Genomic DNA, 12,809 nt, shown 5'->3' with positions numbered 1-12,809 from the left:
AAACCAGTTGATCAATAACTGTATAACACCTATAAATCGCATTACATGTTCGGTTTGTATATACGACCACTTGAAATGGTCATATAACTGAGTGTCCATTGAGTTTTGCTAAGAAAATTTTGCCTGATAGGCCAATACATACAACACATACCTATTAGTAACCTGATTTCTGTCTACTAGTCCACCTGTTCTCTACTACTCTACTAGCTGTCTACTATTCCACCTGTTCTCTACTACTCTATTAGCTGCCTACTATTCCACTGTTCTCTACTACTCTACTAGCTGTCTACTAGTCCACCTGTTGCCTGCTAGTCTACTAGATGTCTACTAGTTCCCCTTTTGTCTACTACTCTACTAGCTGTCTACTAGTCCACCTTTTGTCTACTACTCTACTAGCTGTCTACTATTCCACCTGTTCTCTACTACTCTACTAGCTGCCTACTATTCCACTGTTCTCTACTACTCTACTAGCTGTCTACTAGTCCACCTGTTGCCTGCTAGTCTACTAGATGTCTACTAGTTCCCCTTTTGTCTACTACTCTACTAGCTGTCTACTAGTCCACCTTTTGTCTACTACTCTACTAGCTGTCTACTATTCCACCTGTTCTCTACTACTCTACTAGCTGCCTACTATTCCACTGTTCTCTACTACTCTACTAGCTGTCTACTAGTCCACCTGTTGCCTGCTAGTCTACTAGATGTCTACTAGTTCCCCTTTTGTCTACTACTCTACTAGCTGTCTACTAGTCCACCTTTTGTCTACTACTCTACTAGCTGTCTACTATTCCACCTGTTCTCTACTACTCTACTAGCTGCCTACTATTCCACTGTTCTCTACTACTATACTCGCTGTTTACCAGTCATTAAGGTTTTGAGAATCCAACTCTTATATTTTGAAAGAAATATAACAGGAAAACAACTTGTTGTACAATTGTTTGCTGCTGATTAATCAATCTATTCATTAAGTAGCATAGTTGTCAGGATTGCTGCCAGACAGGTCTATAATTTCTAGTCATTAGGTACTGATACTGAAGACTTACAAAAAGAAAACTAATTTTGCTGTGGTTGTTACTTCTTGGTCATACCAACAAAGGCAGCACTTCAAAAATTGATAAACATAAAATGTGCTGTCTCTGAAACTGTTTAAGAGCAATGTTGGGAACTTATGGTACGTTAGTGCTATTAATAAACCAGTGCCACGCCATCAAAAGACTTGGCATGAGGACTGTTTTGCAACCAATTGCAAAGAAGTATAGGGATGTTCAGTCAACCATTCCTCAGGCTCATTTTCCATTTATACAGTTTAGCCTACTTCCTTTGAAAACCATGTGCTTTTCTAGCATTTCATTCATAGAGGTATAATCCCACGACCAAACACAAGCGAAGCGATTGTTTGGGAGATTTATGATAAATGCATATGTGCACACAACTCACAAAAATTATCCATTAGCGGCCATGACCAAACCCTTGTACCGAAATCTCATCAACAAATTTAACCATTTTTGTGTAGAGTCATTTAAGTATAATAATGATACAAAACACATATAAACCTATTTAAATATGTTACCATCTTTGAAAAGTTTCTGCAATATCCTAAAACTAACCCATCTGATCGGATTATACATACATAGACAGATTAATTTGGCCTAAAATCGAATTAAAAACTTGATAAGCCTTTTTTAATCAAAATTAAGATCGGCCAACAAAATGGCGATAAGGCCGTGTGACAGAGAGTAGAACAATTAAGTCGTGCGCATTTCACGAGAAAAACATGCACACTTCACCAGTCTAAGGCATTGTCCAATTGCTGAAGGTTTTTGTAATTAACATAGACCATTTGAGGCGTAGACCGATTTACAGGTACAAAAATGTGGTACACAGTTTATCAACCTATGTTTTTTGTCTAATTACCGAAGGTTTCATTAAATTATCTAGAGCATTAGCCAGATTTCTTTACATCTTATCCACAAGCTAGGGCCGAACTATAATGCCCAGTTGTGACAAGAATATTTCTTTATTTTACTCCAGTTTGCGCGAAAATTCCAGACACGCGTGAATGCTAATGCTTGCTTTCTGTTACAGATCGCTGTCAAAACCATTCTACATTCAACACAACCAACTTTCAAACTGTGTATATTACACGTCAGCTTGCCATTTTACTTTTAATATTGCATTTCAGAGATATAATAAACATATTTAATTATCGCTGTTATTAGTTAAATTACGTACAGTAGGTTAGGCCTACAGCTTGAACTAATATTTATTTTATTGTTGTAAAACACAGGTTGGAGATAGTAGTAGATTTCCTTTCATTATTGCTGTTTGTTGTACATAATAACATTCAGTACATTACATCTACCATTACAGCTACCATTGCAGTTATCCTATTGCTCTGCAGTGTCATTTGACTGCTAATATTGCATTTCTCAACCAGCAGTACCCTTTCTTTTCCCAATATCACTCTGGTCGTGGGCTGTATGACAGTGGAATTTCTAGTTGTTACACTAACATGTTGCACAACGAAGGAATGGCTGTAGTGTCCGGGGCGCAAAGTTTTTTTTCCAAACAGGTTTACATACGGCAGTAAAATCTTGGCTCCTGATTGGTTTTAGTAATTGAGTTTTAGTAATCAAAACCTACATCATTACATTAGAAATCAATATTTATAATTAGAAAGGAACACAAAATTCTAAATGACGTAGTAAAAATTATGTTATCATTCAAAAAGTGCTGTTAAAACGTAAGAGGCGCTCACTTAAAACTCATTAATTTAAGCTATTTTGAATAAAATTTTGGAATTTTGTGTTCCTTTCCAATTATAACTATTGACTTTTAATGTAATGATGTAGGTTTTGGTTACTAAAATTCAATTACTAAAACCAATCAAAAGCCAAAAGTTTACCGCCGTATGTAAACCTGTTTGGGAAAAAATTTTTCGCTGGACTATGGTGATCAGTTCCTTCTAGTGATGAATAGTTGGCCTGTCTTTTCGTAGTAAACAACTGTATAATCCTTATAAAATGCTACCCCAGTGTCAGAATTAACTATTCTCACTAAGCTTGATACAACTAGGAACTAGGACAGTGCATTTAGATTATGTATTCAAGAGATTATCAGTATTTATTCAAAACATTTATCCCACGACCAAACACGAGCGAAGCGATTGTTTGGGAAATTTATGATAAATGCATATGTGCACACAACTCACAAAAATTATTCATCATTAGTGCTATTAATAAAACAGTGACATGCCACCGCAGGACTTGGCATGCAACTGTTTTGCAACCAATTGCATAGAAGTATAGGAATGTCCAGTCAACCATTCTTTATGCTCATGTTCGATTTAGGGGTTTAGGCCTATACAGTTTAGCCTACTTCCTTTGAAAACCGTGTGCTTTTCGAGCATTTCATCCATGAGATAAAATTGTATCAAACGCTGGACCGGCAGATTGACATTTCTTTAATAAATTTGATAAATAGACAAACAAAATAATCTTTGCCAATTTGCACACGACTTGACTTCGACTTGACCTCGTTAGAGTCAGGCTACAAGGCCATCTATGAAAAGTTATAGAGATTACAAGCTCATCATTATCTCTATGAACAGAGTTAATCAGGAGATTTATAGAGAATAATCTTAACTGAATTGCTGATTGCTGATTGTATTTAGTCTACAATACAAAGAAAGGGGCAAAAGTAGCCAATAAAATAATGACAACAGTATAGCATGATATAGAATGGTATATCAGTTAATGACACGAGTGCAATTTAAATGTTCACTTTAGAGTGAACCGTAAAATGTCAAGTTTAGCTTTAAACCAACACAACTTTTAATGGAGAGAATAGAGTCTCAGAAAAGCATTGTAATAAAAAAATCAGTTATGAAGGCTTCTGCGACGTGAATGTCATGCAATTAATATATAGATGGAGAATGTAGCCGTACTGTTCATTCCATGGGGTGCTGCAGCTGCCTCACAAAGACTGTGTAATATATTACTACTGAAGCAATTATTGCTATTCCACAAACAATTCCAATGATGTTGATATAGAAGGCAGCTTTTGATTCTCTTCGGGCTTTTGACACATTGCCTGAAATCAAAGGTGCAAGTCTGATATGCAATCATGAAAAGATGAGACATTATAGTCTATTTATAACCATCATACATGCTGTTAACAGGCAACCAGTTAACAACTGTTAACAGGCGAGCAGAAAACCTCTGGTATGGGAAGTGAAAGCGTAGCTCTATAAGGTTGTCCCTAACTACACAAATCTTTAGAAATATACCATTGCTGTACTACAGGGAGTTACACAAAAAAGAATGTACGATGCTCACTATCTTAGTTTGACGTTACTCGTTATAAGTTACTCGTTATAAGTTACTCGTTATAAGTTACTCGTTATAAGTTACTCGTTATAAGTTACTCGTTATAAGTTAATCGTTATAAGTTACTCGTTATAAGTTACTCGTTATAAGTTAATCGTTATAAGTTACTCGTTATAAGTTACTCGTTATAAGTTACTAGTTATAAGTTACTCGTTATAAGTTACTCGTTATAAGTTACTCGTTATAAGTTACTCGTTATAAGTTACTAGTTATAAGTTACTCGTTATAAGTTACTCGTTATAAGTTACTCGTTATAAGTTACTAGTTATAAGTTACTCGTTATAAGTTATAAGTTACTAGTTATAAGTTACTCGTTATAAGTTACTCGTTATAAGTTACTCGTTATAAGTTACTAGTTATAAGTTACTCGTTATAAGTTATAAGTTACTAGTTATAAGTTACTCGTTATAAGTTACTAGTTATAAGTTACTCGTTATAAGTTATAAGTTACTAGTTATAAGTTACTCGTTATAAGTTACTCGTTATAAGTTACTCGTTATAAGTTACTAGTTATAAGTTACTCGTTATAAGTTATAAGTTACTAGTTATAAGTTACTCGTTATAAGTTACTCGTTATAAGTTAAAGCAAAAATGAATTCGAAAACAGATAGGTGATAAAGTTTTAGCCCCATGACAATATTGAATTTGAGTTTAGTAAAATACACACTAAAACTTAGCTTTAAGTATGTGTTTAGTGAACTAAACTCATGTAAGCTAAATTCAACATTGATATTGTACATCTGTCTCGAAAGTAAGTACTCTCCAAGGTACGTATTGCGCTTAGTACATTGTAATGTTACATTTTATTGCAGATTATAACAACTGATAACACTAAAGTTACTGAAGGTAACTATAGCTACTAAGGTTAATATTTTGTTCTGTTACTAATTTGTAAAATGTACAGTATGTAGGGCCTTTATGTATTCAGCAACACACTTTTTTCATGCTATGAAATTTACAAGTTACGTTTGAATGTTTTGTTATGTTTGAAAACTTTTCTTTGTTAATTTATTTGATCTGAACCATATATATATTTTTTACATGTATAAATGTATATAACTGCTGGCTCTCTAAATGAAACTATGCTAAGGCTTTGCGATTTGTCGCGAGATTGAGGATTTGTAAAGTAGTGTTTACCAAAGTGATTTGACAAGTTATAAAAATACAATGCTGAGTTGTTATATAATATTTGATATATATAATATATATTATATATAATATAATATATTATATTATATATAATATATTATATATATTGTTATATATTTAATATTATATATATAACCAGAAACTCCTCTGTCATACAGCCCACAACCAAAGTGATAATGGAAAAAGAAAGGGTACTGATATTTGCAGTCAAATGGCACTGCAGTGCAATAGGAAAACTGCAATGGTAGCCACAATGGTAGCTGTAATGTGCTGGGTGTTATTATGTACAACAAACAGCAATAATGAAAGGAAAAGATTATATGTTTATATCTCTCCCCTGCAATAGGAGAAATGCAATATTGGAAATAAAATGGCAAGCTGCTGTGTAATATACACAGACTGGGGGGGCTGCATAATATTGGTCATAGCAGCCAATATCAAGAAGTTGTGATATTTATCTAGATTTCTGTATTTATATCTAAAAAATTATGCTGAATTTAAAAATCTAAACAGGTTTTAGCTGGTTGTCATAAAAATAGATGCATACCTATAAGAAAATGTAGGCCTATTACTTAATTTTGCAGATATTAAAAACGGCTTTGCAGTACAGCGATATTGGGCACAGCTGCAGTATCATCAACAAAATCTTTAGAAAAATAATAACAGTAACATATTGCACACCATCGGCCACTATATACTTTGATCTTGTAAATTCAAATGATTATTCTTATAACTAAATCATATAATATTCTTATAAAATCGAATAACTATTCTTACAATTAAATATTGTAATAATCTTATAAGAATCGTTAGAAAAATATCATCCTCATTTCATTTACTTTCATTGCTTTGGACATCAGTCGGAATACCAAAGTACTCATTATAAGTGTCCAAAATGTCAGAGTCCGATAGAATCAGCAAAAAAGAAATGATTACTTTTCAGTACTTCTACGTTAATTACAGAAACCTTCGGCCATTAGACAATGCCATAGACTGGTGAAATGTGCACGTTTTTTCGTGAAATTCGCATGACTTAATGGTTCTTCTCTCTGTCATACAGCCTTATCGACGTTTTGTTGGCTGGTCTTAATTTTGATTAAAAAAGGCTTGTCAAGTTTTTATTGTGATTTTAGCCCAAATTAATCTGTCTATCTACTATATAAACGGCAATCGTTGTCTGTGTGTCCGGCTTATAGAGTACCATACTTTTCGGACTATCAACCGCTACTTTTTTCTGATGGTTTGAGCCATGCGGCTTATATAAGGGTATTCTGCGGCTATTATTAGTGCGCCTCTATACATAACCTTTTCATCGTTTTTACACAAAAATCATGTGATCTCTGGTTAGCGTGCCTCTTTACAGTGCCCAACGGTACTGTTCCGTTTTAAACAGCAAAGTTGCTGCCATGGTAAAAAGCACTGTCCTGAATTCTGCGGGATATACAAAGGTGCCTATACAGCTATACAAATGTACTACTTATTAAATAAAATAAATTAATGAGTTATAATTCACATGCAATTAATATTTACTGTCGACGTGTACCGACAAGGTCACGTAAACATTTGTTTCTTGCACTCACTGGAAAAAACGCAGTTCTCACCTACTAAAGTTCCACATCAAAAAGGTAAGTACTTCTTATTCAATGTTGTATTTTCTATGAATTGCCACACTTCCAATACATAACCCTTTCACTTGCATCCATGTACAAATTTAGCTATCGGCCTACTGCCAGCCATTTTGCCGATATTGCTTCATATGTAGGCCTATACAATATCTTTTCAATTTCAAACTCCATCTAGAACATTTGTTTTGGTTATATGTTTAATTTTGCCAACATGTTAACAAGCACTGCTATGCAAAAAATTCATTTTATCTATACTTTGTGCATTTTAACTATCTGTGTAATTTCAAAAATCTGAATCGGCCATAATGTCATCAACATAGTGATTGTTCTCTAACTCAGTGGCGTTTTCAAAACTTACACAAAAATGGTTGTTATCAAGTTGGAAATTCTCAAACAAAGATTTAAAATTAAATTTTAGGCTAATTTTATAGAGAAATTTATGGACAACACTGTCACTACCACAAAAGTCTTAAAGATCGTTGGTTATGTTATCAACGAATAATAAAATTCAATTACTAGCAGTTGCTGGGAAAGTCGCAAAAATGTGTCTACGGCGGTCGACCATAAAAAACCCATAAATGAGTCTACTTCAGTGGAAGGGTTGAAAACGTTGGATTTGCCACTGTTTGTGATAGTAAACATGTTCATCTCCTTCCGCAGCTGAGTTACTTTTACTTTTTTTCCAGCTACGAGTACTACAGAACTACAGCTACTACAGAACTTGCACGGGTGCTGCTACTGCATTTTACCTACTAAATTTCTACAACGAAAAGGTTAGTACTTTTTATTCAATGTTCTATTTTCTATGAATTGCCACATCTTCACTTCTTCAAACATCGGATTTGCAACTGTTCATGATAGTAAGCATGTTCATTTCCTTCCGCAGCTGAGTTGCTTTTACTTTTTTTCCAGCTTTGAGTACTACAGATCTACAGCTACTACAGAACTTGCACTGGCACTCCGAGCGTTGCGATAGGCGACGGTGAGAAGAAAGCGAGCAGCGCATATTACAAAAAAGCGCACCATCTCATTCACTTTTAGAAACGCTTGAAGCAGTAGAATGCCTCTCAAAAAGCCTACTGCCCAAACGCAAGAATAGATTGATTCCCGTAGAGAAAGAGACCGAACTTGCAAAGCAGCAGCTAGAAGTGCAGAAACTGCCAAGCAAACACAGCTACGCTCACAATAAACAGAATAGCAGCTGCTAGAAGTGCAGAAACTGCTGTGCCGACCTGCTGAGCCGACTCAGCAGCGACTCAAACGGCTCAGAGCAGCCGCTACAGCGGCCAGACGTGCAGAAACCTCCGAGCAGATGCAGTGGTGACAAGATCACGATGCACTAGCTACAACAGCTGCTCGGCGAGCTGAACTTTCGTAGCGGATGTAACGGTGACAACAGCAAGATGCACTAACTACAGCAGCTGCTACCAGGCGCGTGTTTGGGCAGAAAACTTCGCACTTGACTATGCCCCTGCAACACAGTATAGGGCCGAATTTTTTTATGGGACGAATGTCCAAAAATGCTCCAGATGTAATGCCTTACGTTGAAAAGGCGAAAGGCCATATATGTAGTTTATATCGTAGATTTTATTGGTAATAAATTTTATCAACACAATCACATTACTGCTGCACGGCTTATATATACCATGTCAAAACACAGGCTATAGACGAAGAGCTGGTGAGTCATGATTAGTGTTTTAAGCATGTAGAAGTCTCAATTCAATAAATGCTGGCGATAGCTTAGCAGTGCAATAGCAAAACATTTTCTAGAATTTCTTAAAATATGTAAAACTTTTCAATACTGCCAGTTTGAAGAACTTCAGTTTGCCTAGCAATGTCAATTTCATTATCAGTTCTGTGTACAAAATTAGGACAACTCCGATTTGAGTGGTTCGAGACTGATGCATTATAGACTAGCTGTAAACACATTGCATATTTTCATTGTTCTCCAACATTATTGACATGTACGACTACATATGTGTATGCAGTCTGATCAGCACAAAAATTTCAGTAGATTGCGTATTTGGAGTTTTTTTACAGTATGAAAGACAACTCTCAATAAAACTATTGCTTTACGTAAATCTGTTCCCAAACCCGGTAATGTAGCTAGTACTATATACTTTGTAGTTAAAGCAATTACCTGTAGTACATGTTTCTGCATCAGAACTCTTAAATATACTTATCTATGATAAATAACCAATGAAATTGGCTCGCGCCCAAGTTTTAATACTATACCACTCATTTATGTAAAATCAGTTACTCGTGTTTGTAACCAGCAACACATTATCCTAAAAACTGTGTATGTAAACTATGATGACCTCATACCTTGCAACAGTGCAGTTTTGACTTCTGTCGATTTGTGAACCGCTACCATTCCGAGCAACAAACAGCAGCATAACATGTTGAGCACTGACAGAGCCATAAAGCTGTTAGGAGGTTTCTCTCTCGACATGTTCCGCATTTGCTGAGATGTGATCACAGAGGAGACAACTCCAGTGGCTGGGAGTTCACTAGCGGAAACAGTGTAAGCTGACCTAGGTGATGACCACTTGGACGTTGATGACATCGAAAGCTCATCAAAATTTCCACAGGCATCTTCAGGAGATTGTGGAGGCAGTTGACCGGATGGTTGTGAGGTCTCATTATAAAGTGCTGAAGGTGACAGGGAATCAACTGCTCGGTATGGTGGTGGAAGTATTTCATCTGCTATGTGATGATCATGGATTGATCTGGAACCAATTTCTTCACTCCCCACAACTGCAAATGATCGGGATTCTATGTTAAAAGAAAGGCAAGCAATCAAGCTATATTCCACCTGGGAGTTGTCATACCAATTACAACTATTTCTGATAGTTTATTGTTACAATAGAAGGTAGAGTAGAGGAATACTCTCATAAAGAGATAGTTTGTCTTCCATCTTGTCTACTTACCACGTACAGTAGAGATTGTCATGAAGAAAGTAGTAGTAAATCTATAACTAAAAATTGTGTAACTGTAATTTTTTCAAATCATGGCCGATCTCTTGTGCTCACTTGATCTGATGGATGCTGGTTTTGAACCTTTTTAAATAGCAATGTCAGCAATGTCAGAACTCGCAGCCACAAGCAATCGTGGCCAACACACAGAAAGACTGAATGCAAATCCTTCATGACTTAGCACGAAGCCGCAGTCTTTGACAGTTTCCGGCCGATTTCCTACTGATTTCCTACACTACATTCTATACTAAGTGCATGTTAGCTGCCCAAATTCATCTATGGATGTCGTTTGTTAAATTTGTCAGCAGAGTTTTATTCTTCTCAAAAAACTCCAAGGACGCCACCAGACAAACTAGACGAGTCTACCGAAATGGAAGAGGTAAAACTGCGACAAAGGAAGCCCTGCTTGTAAGTCCTCCGTGAAAGAAAGCTTATGTATCACGAGAGAATGCTGGGACATATAGTCTGTTTTTCTCTCGTCACCTGCTCTTTTATATGTGCCATCACTTCTTTCAAATTCCTCCCTTCGTCTACTAATTAATTTGCGTAATGTTCACATAAGAGCAGGCGTATATCGCTTTGAGTGGCTGGTGATCGTCGCATAATCTCACATTTATTTCCTTCCCCTTTATTTTCAGCCCTCACCAGCAGTTTGTATCACCTCTAGCTAACCTACTTCATATCCACATACTAGTGAGCAAGTTGACGCTGCTACTACCCATAGCAACGCACTGACTGCACATACCTCATGATAAACCATGTGTTAAACATTCAATATATGTATGTACATTAATGATACACTTTGATGATACACTATGAGTAAATGCTTCAAAATGTACTAACATCATTTAGTTATGGTACTAGTTCCTGCTATTAGTAGATTGGTGAGTGCTACTTAGTTACAGTAGTTTGTCACAACAGACACTAGGCACATATTTAGTATGAGCAGTTTTTAACCTACAAAGTATCCTCAACTAAACTCATCACCTTATACCTGGTAAGCCAGTACTTGGTAAGCTTCCATTACCTGCAGACATTATGCTGGAAGGAGTAGGAGTGCCAGCCAATCACTTGCAATAGAGTGAATAAAAATTTGAATGACTATCAATTTAATGACAGGGATAAGAGGGAAGTAGGATGAAGTGAGAGCCACGCCTACCTCATGCATAGGAGGATGATTCACTCATCAACGCGGATCAGCCGTCACTGAAGCAGAACAACAAGAAGTTAGGCTCTGATGCAATGAGGTCTACTGAACAAACAACTGCAGAGTAAATACCCTACAATTTATAGAGCAGGATTGCATTTCTAGTTTCTACTAGACAATACAGCTTTTGCTCATACTCATTCTGGCAACACAGTTGAAGCTTGCTACAGCCTGTATCTATTTATCTTTCTATGATCTATCTCTCTATTTATCTATCTCTCTATTTATCTCTCTATTTATCTCTCTATCTATCTGGCTCTCTATGATCTATCTCTCTATTTATCTATCTCTCTATTTATCTATCTCTCTATTTATCTATCTCTCTATTTATCTCTCTATCTATCTCTCTATCTCTCTATCTATCTCTCTATCTATCTATCTGTCTCTCTATTTATCTATCTCTCTATCTATCTGTATCTCTATCTATCTCTCTTTTTTTATCTATCTATCTCTCTATCTATCTCTCTATCTATCTGTCTCTCTATCTATCTCTCTATTTGTCTATCTATCTCTCTATTTATCTATCCCTCTATTTATCTCTCTCTATTTCTCTATCTATCTCTCTATCTATCTCTCTATCTATCTGTCTCTCTATCTATCTATCTCTCTATTTGTCTATCTATCTCTCTATTTATCTATCCCTCTATTTATCTCTCTCTATTTCTCTATCTATCTCTCTATCTATTTCTCTATCTATCCATCTCTTTACTTTTCCATCAATATACCAACATCTGAGTGTGTAGTAAGTGTCACCAGCATATTGTGTAGATCTCAGTCTGTGTGTATCTATTTCTGCTGACATCACTAGATGAATACCGTTCTGCCCAGAACTCAAGTTACAATATTTGTCTAATTTGACCTTTCTCTACTTTTCTTTTAAACAGGCTGACTTGTTTAAAACTCTTTAATCTCTCCTTTAAACTGGATTCAGCTCTTTTTTTCTTTCAGTGAGGTGTGTGCCTGCTCCTCTTTGAACGGCGCATGACCTCTTTAGAGTCAGGCTACAAGGCCACGTATGAGATGCTATAGAAATTACCAGCTAATCATTATCTCTATGAATAGAGTTATTCAGGAGATTTATAGAAAAAAATCTTAACTGCATCTATTATTATATTGCTAATTGTTATCCAGAAAAGTATGTTTCTTCTTATATGTACAGCTAGCTTTGCTTGATTAGCAATGTTGCTTGATTACGTCAGGCCTGTATTCCCTGGTTGCAAATTGGGACGGCAAATGTTAGGCGACTAGATATGAACACCTGGGAGTTTGGGGGGCGGTGTAAGCCACCCAACAGGGTTCGAGGTAGGACCCCGAAGCTCTGGACCTTTTAAGCATCAACAACCCTCAAAGTATGCATAAATGCAATCAATTGTAAGCATCAAAATCTACTTAAGTATATTTTTTATGGTTCATGGAAGGCAAAACTTTTTCTTTATTCAGCGAACGATAATAAATTTACGATATAAAA

General features: G+C 35.9%; 1 protein-coding gene across 2 annotated transcripts; it reads right to left on the bottom strand.

The window, feature by feature from the left end:
* Positions 1-3,646: 3,646 nt before the first annotated feature.
* LOC137394701 (proline-rich transmembrane protein 1-like) lies at positions 3,647-11,246 on the bottom strand. 2 transcript variants are annotated; one of them, XM_068081469.1, is made up of 3 exons: positions 11,162-11,246; positions 9,485-9,916; positions 3,647-4,089 (listed from the first exon to the last, which is right to left on the bottom strand). In XM_068081469.1, the coding sequence occupies exons 1-3, from the start codon at positions 11,169-11,171 to the stop codon at positions 3,947-3,949; spliced, it is 585 nt and encodes a 194-aa protein (XP_067937570.1). In that variant the 5' UTR covers positions 11,172-11,246; the 3' UTR covers positions 3,647-3,946. The 2 variants fall into 2 exon arrangements, with proteins under 2 accessions (XP_067937570.1, XP_067937569.1); XM_068081468.1 differs by having other exon boundaries at positions 11,129-11,242.
* Between the last annotated feature and the right edge of the window lie 1,563 nt (positions 11,247-12,809).

Source organism: Watersipora subatra, chromosome 4 (genome assembly GCF_963576615.1).
Source record: "Watersipora subatra chromosome 4, tzWatSuba1.1, whole genome shotgun sequence".
Classification (NCBI taxonomy): Eukaryota; Metazoa; Bryozoa; class Gymnolaemata; order Cheilostomatida; family Watersiporidae; genus Watersipora; species Watersipora subatra.
This window is presented reverse-complemented; position numbering and strand designations above follow the sequence as displayed.